This window comes from Anabrus simplex, chromosome 5 (genome assembly GCF_040414725.1).
Source record: "Anabrus simplex isolate iqAnaSimp1 chromosome 5, ASM4041472v1, whole genome shotgun sequence".
Classification (NCBI taxonomy): Eukaryota; Metazoa; Arthropoda; class Insecta; order Orthoptera; family Tettigoniidae; genus Anabrus; species Anabrus simplex.
The window spans coordinates 447033424-447050634 of NC_090269.1; the positions used below are offsets into that span (position 1 = coordinate 447033424).

The 17211-nt window shown below is 37.1% G+C and overlaps 1 protein-coding gene across 1 annotated transcript in view; it reads right to left on the reverse strand.

Annotated features, from left to right (window-relative positions):
• Positions 1 to 17211, reverse strand: part of LOC136875091 (zinc finger protein 782) — a 251523-nt gene that overhangs the window by 61647 nt on the left and 172665 nt on the right. Inside the window, exons 4-5 of the mRNA XM_067148822.2 lie at positions 8029 to 8156; positions 1482 to 1577 (exon numbers count right to left, since the gene is read on the reverse strand). Of these exons, the coding sequence (XP_067004923.2) occupies positions 1482 to 1577; positions 8029 to 8088 (156 nt within the window). The 5' untranslated portion in view covers positions 8089 to 8156. The remainder of the gene's footprint in view (positions 1 to 1481; positions 1578 to 8028; positions 8157 to 17211) is intronic.

Here is a 17211-nt window from a genome sequence, read left to right on the forward strand (position 1 = left end):
TCCTCGATGATAAAACTGAGTTTGTTTGGCACCGCACTAATGAAAAATTAAATGAAGACTGTGTTGTAGAACGGGTGAAACATCCTCTCTCCATAATGATATGGTCTGTGATTAGCAGCAAGAGTGGCGGGCCTCTGTATATTGTTCAAGGAACAATGCGGAAGGATCAGTACGAGCTGGTGCTAAGAAACATAGTTTTGCCTCAAGTGTCAGAATGGTTCCCGAAAAATTATTTTACTTTCATGCATGATTCAGCACCATGCCACAAGCCTAAATCGCTAACAGCATTCCTACAGAATCAAAAAATGAATGTATTGGACTGGCCAGCCTACTCACCTGACATGAATCAAACAGAAAATATTTGGAAGGCACTGAATAAAGAAATTATTATAAAAGGTGTCACTACAAGCAAGAACATGCTCCTAGAAAGACTTAATGAGGTTTGAAACAGCCCATACATGGAGGAACAGGCAAGAAAATGCAATACAAGTATAAAAAGAAAGGTCTCTGCACTGATTGCAGCTAAGAGTGGCTCAGAAAATACTAAATTTTGATCATTATACGGACCACTTTAGTTAAGAAACTGATTTTCTGTGGAAAATGGTAAATAGAATATGTGAAATACAAATGATATAAAGAAAATGCATGAAACTTTAACAGAAATATATTTATTTTGCCAAAATGTTACCATATCCATGTATTTTCAATCTGTATATAATAATTTGGCAGACCACTGTACAGCGATAAAGGCAAGAACTTCCTTGGAGCAACTAAAGAAATTGAGGCAATTCTGTAAGACAATCCTCATAAAAAGCAATACTTCACTGCAACTGCAGGCATGGGACTGACATGGCATTTCATCCCTCCTGCAGCGTCATATTTTGGGGGATTCTGGGAAACATCAGTCAAGAGTCTGATATATCACCTCAGAAGTGTTGCTTGTTGTTTAAAGCTTGTTGCCTCAGAAGTGTGATGGGTACTTATTACTTCACCTACAATGAACTGACCACCTTTGCAACACAAACGTCCTCTCAACATAGTTAAATAATAGCCCTTCTGACAATTCTTACCTAACTACCATATTTTCTTGCATAATTAATGCCGTTGCATAAATAATTTACACATGCCAATATTTTTGCTCGACTGAATATAAGAATGTATCTTATAGCAAATTTGTGTTTGAAGATGTTTACGCAGTCAAAAGTATTAGTAGCAATAATGCCAGTTCCAAAATGATATGCATTAGAGATCTTTGGAGCAATCCCATCTGCTACATCATACCTAATGCAAGATCTTGGAACAACTTGAACGAAATATGAAAATTAGGCAAGCAAACAGTTAATCTCATAAAAAAGAAGTATATTTTCCATAGTACTATCAATCATACACATCAAAATGAAGGGTCATCCATTGATACCTGTTGAGCCACTTTCTAACCATTTTCATTACATGACAATGGCTTATTAAATTATGTACATTACCTCAAATGAACAATCCTCTGTTGGACCTGGCTCTGTTGACTCTGATTTGGCTTCTTTTTTCACAGTTATAATTTGTGTTACCTGTTCAATATTTTCCTGTGGAAAAGAAGATATATTAAGTAAGCACGTAACACACTTCTACGAATACAGTCACGAACAAAAGAGCATGGCAGTTCATTACCTGCCAGTTTTACACTTATTTTCAAAATTCCGCTAAAGTTTACGGGAGGTTTCTACCAGGAGACAATTCTTAAAACCGAAGGCTGTATTAAGATTGGTGTTACTATCCTTGCTCACACCTAATGTCATGGAAAGGACAGGAATGTTATCAACATATAAACTGAGAAAAGTTTTCCAGGCATACCAGAAGATACATTGCATCCTACCAGAGATGGAATTGGAGCCATCTAGCACATAATTTTGGAATTAAGCAGCCACAGACATAAATACAAAATCATATAAACTGTTTTTATATGTCTGATCATATCGAAATTATTTTATAGGCTGTTTGAACCTTTTCAAAGTGTTAAAACTGTTCTACATCTGTTGACATACAGTGAGAGATATAAATACTACATAAAATATCTGAGGCACATTCTCTACTCTGGTTTTGCCAAGCTCAAAAATTGAAAAAATAATATTAAAAAAGCAGGCTTATCAGTCACATTCCAGGAAAAGATGTGATGTGGATCACACTCAAAGCAACTACAAATGAAATGTTTTAAGAATACAAGGATGTTACATGGTGTTCTGTAAAGGACTGGGGGTTTGAGAACACCATCAGTGCTGAGCCAGCAGTGTTGGCAAGTACATCTGCTGTTTCAGAGCCTCTTTCATGATCTACTAGGATGTGATGAAAGGAAGACGCAATGAACATTTGGAGAGGTTTCATTTCTTATTATATGAAAATCTTTAAAAGGTCGGTATAGGTCTTTGGACATTCAATGCATCATTTAGAACTCTGCACATTTATGAAGAAAAAAATTGTTTCTGATATTGGCACACATTTCTCTAACATAATTTTGATATTTTTACAAGAGGTGGCAGAATGATATGCAGGAATTCAGTATAACTAAGGACATGTGCTGGGATAAACCAGCTTCTTCAAATACCTCTAGACTGACCCCAAGTCATACTTCATCATCATCATCCTAAACCATCTCCAGTTTCCTGGGTGTGGTATATGAGCCTCCTCCATCTCGTCCTGTCCTTGTACCATTCCTCCTCCAGCAACTTGTCCCAATCATGACCTCCCATCATAACATCATTTTTAACTAAATCTATCCATTTCTTTTGTGGCCTTCCCACGGGTTGTCTTCCTTCTACATTTCTGTCAAATTCCTTCCTTGCAGTTCTGTTGCCTGGCATCCTCTTCATGTGACCAAACCACTTCAGTCTTGATACCTGAATCTTATTAAGGAGAGAATCATCTATTCCTACTTCTTCTCTAATTTTCTCATTCCTAATCTTGTCTTTCCTGGTTTTCTGGATCATAGTGCATAGGAATTTCATTTCAGCTGCCTGGAGTATGGAATTATCTCTATTGGTCAGTGTTGCGGTTTCGAGACAGTATGTAAGAATTTGTGTAAAATAGGACTTGTAGAATGTCATTTTTGTTTTCATAGGTATTTGCTCATCCCACAGCAGGTGTCTTACCTGCTGGTAAAATTGTGTTGCCTTATTGATTTGATTGTTCATCTCATGTTTTGTTAGATTGTCATTTGATAGAATGCTACCCAAGTATATGAAAACTGGAATGCTGTCCAGTTGGGCTTCATTTAACATGACTATTACTTCTGCTCCTTCCCCATACACTTTCATCACCACCGTCTTGGTCTTACTGATGTTTAAACCATATTTCTTAAACTCCTCATTCCAGCTTTGCATTCCCACTCCCAATTCCTCTTCAGAGTCACTCCAGATTGCAACATCATCTGCAAATCTCCATGTTCTTTCCTTTTAATAGCTTTCATTACTACATCACAATAATAAATAGAAGTGGTGACAATGAGCTGCCCTGTTGCACTCCTCTCTTTGTTTCAAACCAGCCTGACAAACCACGTCCTACTTGAACACAACTTCTATTCCCACTATACAACATTTTAACTTTGTCTATGAGGCTGTCTTGCACTTTAAGTTCTTTCATGCATTGGCAAATTCTTTCCCTTGGTACAATGTCGTAGGCTTTCTCAATGTCCAAAAATATTAGAAATAAAGGCTTGTTCTTCTCCCAGTAGTTTTCCATTAGCATCCTAATTGCAAATACACTGACTGACAGAGCAAATGCAACACCAAGAAGGAGTGGTCAGAACTTTATGCCAATTGCAGGGTAGACTGACGTCACTGAGGTATGCTCACGATGTGAAATGCGCCGCTGTGCTGCGCACGTAGCGAACGATAAATGGGACACGGCGTTGGCGAATGGCCCACTTCGTACCGTGATTTCTCAGCCGACAGTCATTGTAGAACGTGTTGTCGTGTGCCACAGGACACGTGTATAGCTAAGAATGCCAGGCCGCCATCAACGGAGGCATTTCCAGCAGACAGACGACTTTACGAGGGGTATGGTGATAGGGCTGAGAAGGGCAGGTTGGTCGCTTCATCAAATCACAGCCGATACCCATAGGGATGTGTCCACGGTGCAGCGCCTGTGGCGAAGATGGTTGGCGCAGGGACATGTGGCACGTGCGAGGGGTCCAGGTGCAGCCCGAGTGACGTCAGCACGCGAGGATCGGCACATCCGCCGCCAAGCAGTGGCAGCCCCGCACGCCACGTCAACCGCCATTCTTCAGCATGTGCAAGACACCCTGGCTGTTCCAATATCGACCAGAACAATTTCCCATCGATTGGTTGAAGGAGGCCTGCACTCCCGGCGTCCGCTCAGAAGACTACCATTGACTCCACAGCATAGACGTTCATGCCTGGCATGGTGCCGGGCTAGAGCGACTTGGATGAGGGAATGGCGGAACGTCGTGTTCTCCGATGAGTCACGCTTCTGTTCTGTCAGTGATAGTCACTGCAGACGAGTGTGGCGTCGGCGTGGAGAAAGGTCAAATCCGGCAGTAACTGTGGAGCGCCCTACCGCTAGACAACGCGGCATCATGGTTTGGGGCGCTATTGCGTATGATTCCACGTCACCTCTAGTGCGTATTCAAGGCACGTTAAATGCCCACCGCTACGTGCAGCATGTGCTGCGGCCGGTGGCACTCCCGTACCTTCAGGGGCTGCCCAATGCTCTGTTTCAGCAGCATAATGCCTGCCCACACACTGCTCGCATCTCCCAACAGGCTCTACGAGGTGTACAGATGCTTCCGTGGCCAGTGTACTCTCCGGATCTCTCACCAATCGAACACGTGTGGGATCTCATTGGACGCCGTTTGTAAACTCTGCCCCAGCCTCGTACGGACGACCAACTGTGGCAAATGGTTGACAGAGAATGGAGAACCATCCCTCAGGACACCATCCGCACTCTTATTGACTCTGTACCTCGACGTGTTTCTGCGTGCATCGCCGCTCGCGGTGGTCCTACATCCTACTGAGTCGATGCCGTGCGCATTGTGTAACCTGCATATCGGTTTGAAATAAACATCAATTATTCATCCGTGCCGTCTCTGTTTTCTCCCCAACTTTCATCCCTTTCGAACCACTCCTCCTTGGTGTTGCATTGTCACTGTCAGTCAGTGTATAAGTTCTGTAGTTGACCTTCCTGGTCTGAAAAAATACTGCTCTTCTTCCAAAATTGATTCAACAGTATCACTGATTCTGGTCTCTATTATTATTTTCAATATTTTCAGGACATGAGACAGTAGTGTAATACCACGATAATTAGTACATTTTCGTCGGTTCCCTTTCCTGAACAGAGGTACAATGATGCCCATCTTCCAATCCTCAAGAATAGTATTTTCATCCCATATCTTGTTGAGCAGTCTGTAGAGCCATTGGATTCATGGAATTCCCACCGCTTTTAGCATATATGCATTTAGTTCGTCTAGGCCCACTGCTTTTCCTTTCTTCATGCTCTTGAGCGCATTTTTAACCTCATGCCATGTAATTGGTTGTTCAGTTGTAGTTCCTAGACTTGGCTATCCTCTATACGTTGTTATGTTTTCTGTATCTCCATTCAGCAACTTTTCGAAATAGATCCTGTGTTCCTGTTTAATTTCTCCCTCTTCTTGTGCCAGAGTCCCATCATCACGTTGTATTGCTTTTATGGTCTCTTGATTCCTTCGCTTGCTTTTCACGACTCTGTATAGCAACTTCATATTTCCTCTACTGTCCTCTTCCAGTTTGTCTGCAAACTCATTCCATTTCTTCTCTTTTTCTTCCTTTACAATGTTCTGTACAGCAAGTTTCTTGTTCCTGTATATACCTTGGACTATTTGTATTTCTTGTTCATTGCATTCTTGTCCCTGTTTTTTGATTTTTCCTTGTCTAGTGCCTTCTTTATTTCACCACTGTTTTCAGTCTATCATTCCACCATGGTGTGTCCTTTTTTTCTTTTGATGGAACTTGTAACTCCACATAGGTTTTGGCTTCTCCAACAAAGGTGTCTTTGAAAGCTTTCCACTCTTCATTAACGTTGGTTACTTCACAATTCGGTAGACTCTGTTGAATCCTTAGTTTATATTCTCTCTTTATTTGGACTTCTTGCAACTTCCAAGTTTCAACCCTTGTTTTTTTTTTTTTGTGTAATAATTTTTGGCGTTTCCTTAGCCTTATGTTTGAAGGCTACTACCAGCAATCTGTGGTCACTGTCCATGCTTTCACTGGAGATGACCTTTACATTTGTGATGTATCTACAACCATCTTTATTCATGATTACGTAGTCAATCAATGTTCTATACTGGCCATCCCAACTGTACTTTGTTACTCTGTGACTGTCTCTTTTTTTGAAGAATGTATTTTTGATTATAATATCATTTCTTCTGCACAGATCTAATAGTTGCTCTCCTTCTGGGTTCCTTTGTCCAAATCCGTGTGGACCAATGACAAATACCCCAGTACCCCTATCTGTCTACCCCAACATGAGCATTTAGAACTCCAATAATAATATTTTCCTTATTATCTGTATCTTCGAGGTCTTGCCGAAATTTCTCTTTGTCTTCCTCACTGCAGCCTTCCTGTGGGGCATACACATGTATGACGGTGTACTTAGTGTTTGCCAGTTTCATGAATATTTTAATGATTAATAAGTCACACTTGCCAACATGAAATTAGCATGTCATCACTTTACCCTCTGAGCTATCAGATGAAGGAGCACTGAACTGAAAGCCACTCAGAAGATCGCAATGGACTGAGTTTTGACTGCTTTTCTGCCTTTAACATAGTGTTTGCTTTAGATATGCTATACTGTGACAGTATTTTACTATGTACACACCCAACATTAGTAACATTGTATAGAAATTTAAATGATGAAAATCTTACCTGGAATGTCTTTCGAAGGAAAAATATGTTCACTATGATAACCAGGGAAATACCAGCAATAACCTAATTAAATCTAGCACCCACCAATGTCCATCACTTCAGCAGCTAGTAGCATTGCAATTGACTGATATGACAGGAAATGATGTCAATCCCACAAATATAAAACTAGCAAACCATGCGGAATAAAGACCACCACACAACCTTCTCAAAGCCATATCAATAATCAACAACAGTACAGAAAAAAAAATAAACAGTCAATCACTGGGTACTTAGCACATGAAAGGCACTGAAGCCTTGATCATGAGACTCTGCCTATCATGACTTTGTCACTAGCTGGACCTAACAAAGCCTCCTTCACTATCAAACACAAAACACTGATTCAGCTTTTATACACTATCAAATATAAAATACACTGCTGTAAAAATGAAAACCTACAACCTGTTTTCAAGTCAGAGACCAGCTCAGGGATGGAATGAATGAAGCCCACATCTTGTGGCAAGGATGGGAATTGTGCCCACTGTCGAAGCTTGCCGCAATCCTCTGCGGCAATGATCAATGACTGACAGATGAAAATATGTTGGAGAGTGTTGCTGGAATGAAAGATGACAGGAAAAACTGGAGTACCCGGAGATAAACCTGTCCCGACTCAATTTTTTCACCACAAATCTCACATAGTGACCGGGATTTAAACCACGGAACTCAGCAGTGAGAGGCTGACGCACTGCTGCCTGAACCACATAGACATACAATGCACTACTGTCTCCCTAGTAAATGCTAGAAGCCAATTGGCCACTTTGTGGCCGTAATCTGGGGGCTTATGCCACCAGAACCCTTTTGCTTACCAATGAACAATGATTTTGTCACTAGCTAGACCCAAATATGTACATCGATACTGCTGTTTTTAGTTCCTAAGTGTTGGCAGCCTTGTGTGTAGCCCACTGTCACATATTTCCAGATGAAGAAACATAACAGAGACATAACATGCCTAAATGTCCATGCTGCAAGTGGTGACTGCTGGTGTTAATATTGGGTAAGCACATAGTAAATTTTGCCCCTGCCAAATTTATTCAGCTACTAAGGGTTAAATTCTGATCTCCATAAAGTTATCTGGAACAAGACTTACAAGTGAAGCATTTCCTGTTCCTTCAAGCCAGGCTGGCTCCTCTTTGATCTTTGTTTCCATGTCCACTTCACACTGCAGTGAGTAGGTAGAAGGTACTGGGATTGTTGATTACTTCCAGTGACCTTACACTGAAAACCAAGCCAGGAAAATATATTATCATTTTGCTGTCATTATTATCTAGGTTATTTGTCAACAGACTAGGCAACAAGCCTGTAATATTACATGATTGTCAATATCATGATCATAGCAAAACACTCAAATTTTACAAGACTGTTGATATTCTGATCGCACCGATAGAGGCACAAGTTCTGTATGATTAATACTATGATCATAGACAAGGACCTCCAGTTTTACATGACTGTCAATACAGTGATCACTTCCATAGGATATCTAATTTAACTGACTGTCAATACAGTGATCACTTCCATAGGATATCTAATTTAAAATGACTGTAAATACAGTGATCACTTCCATAGGATATCTAATTCAACATGACTGGCAAAACAGTGATCACTTCCATAGGATATCTAATTTAACATGACTGTTAATACTGATCACTTCCATAGGATATCTAATTTAACATGACTGTTAATACAGTGATCACTTCAATAGGGTTTCTAATTTAACATGACTGTCAATACAGTGATCACTTCCATCGGATATCTAATTTAACATGACTGTCAATACAGTGATCACTTCAATAGGATATCTAATTTAACATGACTGTCAATACAGTGATCACTTCCGTAGGATATCTAATTTAAAATGACTGTAAATACAGTGATCACTTCCATAGGATATCTAATTTAAAATGACTGTAAATACAGTGATCACTTCCATAGGATATCTAATTCAACATGACTGGCAAAACAGTGATCACTTCCATAGGATATCTAATTTAACATGACTGTTAATACAGTGATCACTTCCATAGGATATGTAATTCAACATGACTGTCAATACAGTGACCACTTCAATAGGATATCTAATTTAACATGACTGTCAATACAGTGATCACTTCCATAGGATATCTAATTTAACATGACTGTTAATACAGTGATCACTTCCATAGGATATCTAATTTAACATGACTGTTAATACAGTGATCACTTCCACAGAATATCTAATTTAACATGACTGTCAATACAGTGATCACTTCCATAGGATATCTAATTTAACATGACTGTTAATACAGTGATCACTTCCATAGGATATCTAATTTAACATGACTGTTAATACTGATCACTTCCATAGGATATCTAATTTAACATGACTGTTAATACAGTGATCACTTCCATAGGATATCTAATTTAACATGACTGTCAATACAGTGACCACTTCAATAGGATATCTAATTTAACATGACTGTCAATACAGTGATCACTTCCATAGGATATCTAATTTAACATGACTGTTAATACAGTGATCACTTCCACAGAATATCTAATTTAACATGACTGTCAATACAGTGATCACTTCCACAGAATATCTAATTTAACATGACTGTTAATACTGATCACTTCCATAGGATATCTAATTTAACATGACTGTTAATACAGTGATCACTTCCATAGGATATGTAATTCAACATGACTGTTAATACTGATCACTTCCATAGGATATCTAATTTAACATGACTGTCAATACAGTGATCACTTCCACAGAATATCTAATTTAACATGACTGTCAATACAGTGATCACTTCCATAGGATATCTAATTTAACATGACTGTTAATACAGTGATCACTTCCACAGAATATCTAATTTAACATGACTGTTAATACAGTGATCACTTCCATAGGATATCTAATTTAACATGACTGTCAATACAGTGACCACTTCAATAGGATATCTAATTTAACATGACTGTCAATACAGTGATCACTTCCATAGGATATCTAATTTAACATGACTGTTAATACAGTGATCACTTCCACAGAATATCTAATTTAACATGACTGTCAATACAGTGATCACTTCCATAGGATATCTAATTTAACATGACTGTTAATACAGTGATCACTTCCATAGGATATCTAATTTAACATGACTGTTAATACTGATCACTTCCATAGGATATCTAATTTAACATGACTGTTAATACAGTGATCACTTCCATAGGATATGTAATTCAACATGACTGTTAATACTGATCACTTCCATAGGATATCTAATTTAACATGACTGTCAATACAGTGATCACTTCCACAGAATATCTAATTTAACATGACTGTCAATACAGTGATCACTTCCATAGGATATCTAATTTAACATGACTGTTAATACAGTGATCACTTCCATAGGATATCTAATTTAACATGACTGTTAATACAGTGATCACTTCCATAGGATATGTAATTCAACATGACTGTCAATACAGTGATCACTTCAATAGGATATCTAATTTAACATGACTGTCAATACAGTGATCACTTCCATAGGATATCTAATTTAACATGACTGTTAATACAGTGATCACTTCCACAGGATATGTAATTTAACATGACTGTTAATACAGTGATCACTTCCATAGGATATGTAATTTAACACGACTGTTAATACAGTGATCACTTCCATAGGATATCTAATTTAAAATGACTGTTAATACAGTGATCACTTCCGTAGGATATCTAATTTAACATGACTGTTAATACAGTGATCACTTCCATAGGATATCTAATTTAACATGACTGTTAATACAGTGATCACTTCCGTAGGATATCTAATTTAACATGACTGTTAATACAGTGATCACTTCCATAGGATATCCAATTTAACATGACTTTTACTACAGTGATCACTTTCATCGGATATCTAATTAAACATGACTGTTAATATAGTTATCACTTCCATAGGATATCTAATTTAACATGACTGTTAATACAGTGATCACTTCCATAGGATATCTAATTTAACACGACTGTTAATACAGTGATCACTTCCATTGGATATCTAATTAAACATGACTGTTAATACAGTGATCACTTCCATAGGATATGTAATTTAACATGACTGTCAATACAGTGATCACTTCAATAGGATATCTAATTTAACATGACTCTTAATACAGTGATCACTTCTATCGGATATCTAATTTAACATGACTGTTAATACAGTGATCACTTCCATAGGATATCTAATTTAACATGACTGTTAATACAGTGATCACTTCCATAGGATATCTAATTTAACATGACTGTTAATACAGTGATCACTTCCATAGGATATCTAATTTAACATGACTGTTAATACAGTGATCACTTCCATAGGATATCTAAATTAACATGACTGTTAATACAGTGATCACTTCCATAGGATATCTAATTTAACATGACTGTTAATACAGTGATCACTTCCATAGGATATCTAATTTAACATGACTGTTAATACAGTGATCACTTCCATAGGATATCTAAATTAACATGACTGTTAATACAGATATCACTTCCATAGGATATGTAATTTAACATGACTGTTAATACAGTGATCACTTCCATAGGATATCTAAATAAACATGACTGTTAATACAGATATCACTTCCATAGGATATGTAATTTAACATGACTGTTAATACAGATATCACTTCCATAGGATATGTAATTTAACATGACTGTTAATACAGTGATCACTTCCATAGGATATCTAACTTAACATGACTGTTAATACAGTGATCACTTCCATAGGATATGTAATTCAACATGACTGTTACTACAGTGATCACTTCCATCAGATATCTAACTTAACATGACTGTTAATACAGTGATCACTTCCATAGGATATCTAATTTAACATGACTGTTAATACAGTGATCACTTCCATAGGATATGTAATTCAACATGACTGTCAATACAGTGACCACTTCAATAGGATATCTAATTTAACATGACTGTCAATACAGTGATCACTTCCATAGGATATGTAATTTAACATGACTGTTACTACAGTGATCACTTCCATCAGATATCTAACTTAACATGACTGTTAATACAGTGATCACTTCCATAGGATATCTAACTTAACATGACTGTTAATACAGTGATCACTTCCATAGGATATCTAATTTAAAATGACTGTTAATACAGTGATCACTTCCGTAGGATATCTAATTTAACATGACTGTTAATACAGTGATCACTTCCATAGGATATCTAATTTAACATGACTGTTAATACAGTGATCACTTCCGTAGGATATCTAATTTAACATGACTGTTAATACAGTGATCACTTCCATAGGATATCCAATTTAACATGACTTTTACTACAGTGATCACTTTCATCGGATATCTAATTAAACATGACTGTTAATATAGTTATCACTTCCATAGGATATCTAATTTAACATGACTGTTAATACAGTGATCACTTCCATAGGATATCTAATTTAACACGACTGTTAATACAGTGATCACTTCCATTGGATATCTAATTAAACATGACTGTTAATACAGTGATCACTTCCATAGGATATGTAATTTAACATGACTGTTAATACAGTGATCACTTCCATAGGATATGTAATTTAACATGACTGTTAATACAGATATCACTTCCATAGGATATGTAATTTAACATGACTGTTAATACAGTGATCACTTCCATAGGATATCTAATTTAACATGACTGTTAATACAGTGATCACTTCCATAGGATATCTAATTTAACATGACTGTTAATACAGTGATCACTTCCATAGGATATCTAATTTAACATGACTGTTAATACAGTGATCACTTCCATAGGATATCTAAATTAACATGACTGTTAATACAGTGATCACTTCCATAGGATATCTAATTTAACATGACTGTTAATACAGTGATCACTTCCATAGGATATCTAATTTAACATGACTGTTAATACAGTGATCACTTCCATAGGATATCTAAATTAACATGACTGTTAATACAGATATCACTTCCATAGGATATGTAATTTAACATGACTGTTAATACAGTGATCACTTCCATAGGATATCTAAATAAACATGACTGTTAATACAGATATCACTTCCATAGGATATGTAATTTAACATGACTGTTAATACAGATATCACTTCCATAGGATATGTAATTTAACATGACTGTTAATACAGTGATCACTTCCATAGGATATCTAACTTAACATGACTGTTAATACAGTGATCACTTCCATAGGATATGTAATTCAACATGACTGTTACTACAGTGATCACTTCCATCAGATATCTAACTTAACATGACTGTTAATACAGTGATCACTTCCATAGGATATCTAATTTAACATGACTGTTAATACAGTGATCACTTCCATAGGATATGTAATTCAACATGACTGTCAATACAGTGACCACTTCAATAGGATATCTAATTTAACATGACTGTCAATACAGTGATCACTTCCATAGGATATGTAATTTAACATGACTGTTACTACAGTGATCACTTCCATCAGATATCTAACTTAACATGACTGTTAATACAGTGATCACTTCCATAGGATATCTAACTTAACATGACTGTTAATACAGTGATCACTTCCATAGGATATCTAATTTAACATGACTGTTAATACAGTGATCACTTCCATCAGATATCTAACTTAACATGACTGTTAATACAGTGATCACTTCCATAGGATATCTAATTTAACATGACTGTTAATACAGTGATCACTTCCATAGGATATGTAATTCAACATGACTGTCAATACAGTGACCACTTCAATAGGATATCTAATTTAACATGACTGTCAATACAGTGATCACTTCCATAGGATATCTAATTTAACATGACTGTTAATACAGTGATCACTTCCGTAGGATATCTAATTTAACATGACTGTTACTACAGTGATCACTTCTATCGGATATCTAATTTAACATGACTGACAATATTGTGATCATAGCCACCAACCCCTAGTTTTACATGACAGCTGATATCACAATCATACAGTTTTACATAGAAATGAAACCACAGCAAGGTGAGATTTCAATTTTAAAACTTGAGGTAACTAAGTGAAACTAACTAAACAATTCCCAGTGCTCTGAGTTTTTTTCTATCACACTTTCCCTTCTTAGGATCAAATTCTAGCGAACTGTTCTCCTCTCATCAAGCTGATTCACTATCTCCTTATTTCAGACATGTTCTATACATCTAATCTTCAACAACTTCCGATAACACCACATTTCAAAGGGTTCAACACTGTTTTTCTCAGCACCAGTTACTATCCACGTTTCACTCGCATACAGTGCCATACTCCACACTAAACCTTTTACAATCTGCTGAATCTAAGGAACGTATTGATGAAAAGATTGGAGTTCAGGCATGATTTAGTGATGATACTTATACATATTGAGATGGCATATGACAATGTACCACGGCAACTGGTCTTCGATACACTGTTCAAAAATGAAGGCAGATAGAACAGCAGAAATTATCAAAGCCACATACGAAAAGTGAAAAAAAATATGAAAATTACAATAGGATAAACAAACTGGTTCAATGTAGAAACAGAACTTCAACAAGGATGTGTACTATCCCCTCTACCATTCATTACAGTCATGGATAAAATCCACAAGAGTAGGCCTATACAACAAACAATGGGAAGCATAGAGACAAAGGCCTTACACTTTGCAGATGACATTGTAATATGGGGAGAAGTTGAAATGGAAGTACAAGAAAAAGTTACTGTATTGAATCAGCAGGTAGAAGAATATGGAATAAAATAAGTGCAGAGAAGTGTACAATGGTAGCGGTGACAAGAGGTAATAGAGAAAGAAGAAGGACGAGAGAATATTGAAGTAAATAGAAGACCATTAGAAGCTGCAGAAAGATTCAAGTATTTGTGGAGTTTACTTGCAGAAGATGAGAAAATAATATATAATAGTTATTTGCTCTACATCCCACTAACTACTTTTTTTACAAATTCCAGCGACCGCAACTTGCCAGAATTGAGTCCCACAGGAATTCTTATGTGCCAGTAAATCCACCTACATGAGGTTGACATATATTTGCACCTTCAAATACCTAGACTGAGCCACATTCAAACTTGCCCAGTTGGTGTCAGAAGGTGAGCACCTCTACCATCTGAGACACTCAGCCCAGTGATAATGGGATAATAAACAGAGAAATTGGAAAGACAACTGAACAAGTTTTACCAATGTGTGAAATTTATAGTGTGGAATTGGAGCGTCCCAAAGAAATGCAAGAAAATTCTGTACCCAAAGTGTTACACTGGAATTTTGATATATGCGACAGACATTGACAGCAACAAAACATAATGAAAGCAGAATCCAGGCAGCCAAGGTGAAATTCCTTAGAGGAATAATTTGGAAGACATGAAGTGATAAAAGGAGAAAGATAGAAATTAGGAAGAGAATTGGAATTCCTAAACAGCTGGACGAGGTAGAGACCAGTAATCTGAAATGGTATTGACACATGATGAGAAAGGAAGAGGATAGAGTTCCAGAGAGTGTATTTAGAGAGAAAATAACAGAAGAAAGACAAAGGGGAATGCCCGGAAAGAGGTGGATGGATACCGTGAAGGAGAGTACAGAGAAGAAAGGAGTAAAAGTAGAAGAAATATTGGAGTAGGAAGGGAGTTGGAGAGATAGAAAACTGAGGTCTTTGATTTACAACTCAACCCACAAGACTGGAAACGGAAAATGAGAAATAAGAATCTGTTCAACGGAAGACAAATTTTATACAACACTGGTATCATCTCATTTCACTGAACAATGCTACCAACCTTTCTTTATTTTTCTGTTCATATCATGTCTAATGACAGAACCAAGGGGGTGCATACCACAGCCCCCCATGAAGGGAGTTCCATGTCAAACGAATTTTTTTCAATGTTTAGCAGTTTTTATTGTTCCCCTGGTGGTACGAAAATTGTCTGTGTTGAATACCTCAAATGGTGCCTCACCTAATTCATTTCATTCTATAGCAGTGTTTGTTAGTCAATGATATTTTACCATCCAAGCTCACCCCAACTTGCCCCTAACCATGCAGCCAACTCACTCAGTCCTGAAGAAGTCCCTTAACACACCAATAAATATCAGAAAATAGCTTACAAAAGAGAGGCAGGCTACTGTTAAGATAAAACATGAGGAATAAATACTGGACATAGCTGTTGTGGGGTAATGATATGACACAGAAGAATCTCCAAAACAACACTGATATGCCAAGAATTCTACTCATTCAGATAATCTTACAGATATCCTAAACGGAACAACTTGCAAGATTCCGAACAATACTACCATCTTTCGCAGCCTACAGTGTAAAAAAATCAACATTCACAGTGTCACTTTTAGATCGCACACAGAGGCAAATAACATATCAACACAATAATTACAATCTATACTAATATTATAAAGAGGAAAAATGTGTTTGTTTGTAACGAATAGTCTCAAAAACTACTGAACCGATTTAAAAAATTACTTCACATATATAAATCTACATTGCCAATCAGTAACATTGGCTGTATTTTATTTTCAAAACAATTCGAAGTGGGGGGCATGGGGGGGGAGATATAAAAATAATAGGCTAATATAGGCAAAATATCGAATTTGTCGTATAAGGATGAGACAAAGATTAATTTAATCCTCTTGACGCAAAGAACAAAACTCGGTAAGCCCTATGGGCCCGAAAACCATGTTTTAAGGCCCTAAAATCAACCGTTACGGAGATATTGGCACCACTCTACCCCTGCTCTAGGAATCGGTTAAAGTAATGAACTGCCATAACCATGGCAACGTCTGCTTCAGGATTCTACAGCAGCGAAATGATCTACAATAAATCACAAAAACTTGACATGTTACAGGCATGAAAACTGATATTTGGAATCCTCTTTAAAAATAAAAGAACACAAATATTCGTTTTCAGAAAATCCACTTAAGGGGGGGGGGGGGGTGAAAGTGAGGAAGGAGTTGAATTATTTATATGAGGATACATATATCTCAAAAAAGAAGATGTTACAGACTTTAAAATTTTGTACTTGGAATCTCCTTTAAAAATGAACACACTCTTTTTGGAAAATCCACTTAAGGGAGTGAAAAGAATAAAAAAGGGGGTGAATTTTTTTAAAAATGAGTATCTTCTTCTTCTATCGCTTTACCCACACCTGTGAGGTTGCGGGTACGAACTGTGTCGCACATGTGGATTTGACCCTGTTTTACTGCTGGATGCCCTTCATGACGGCAAC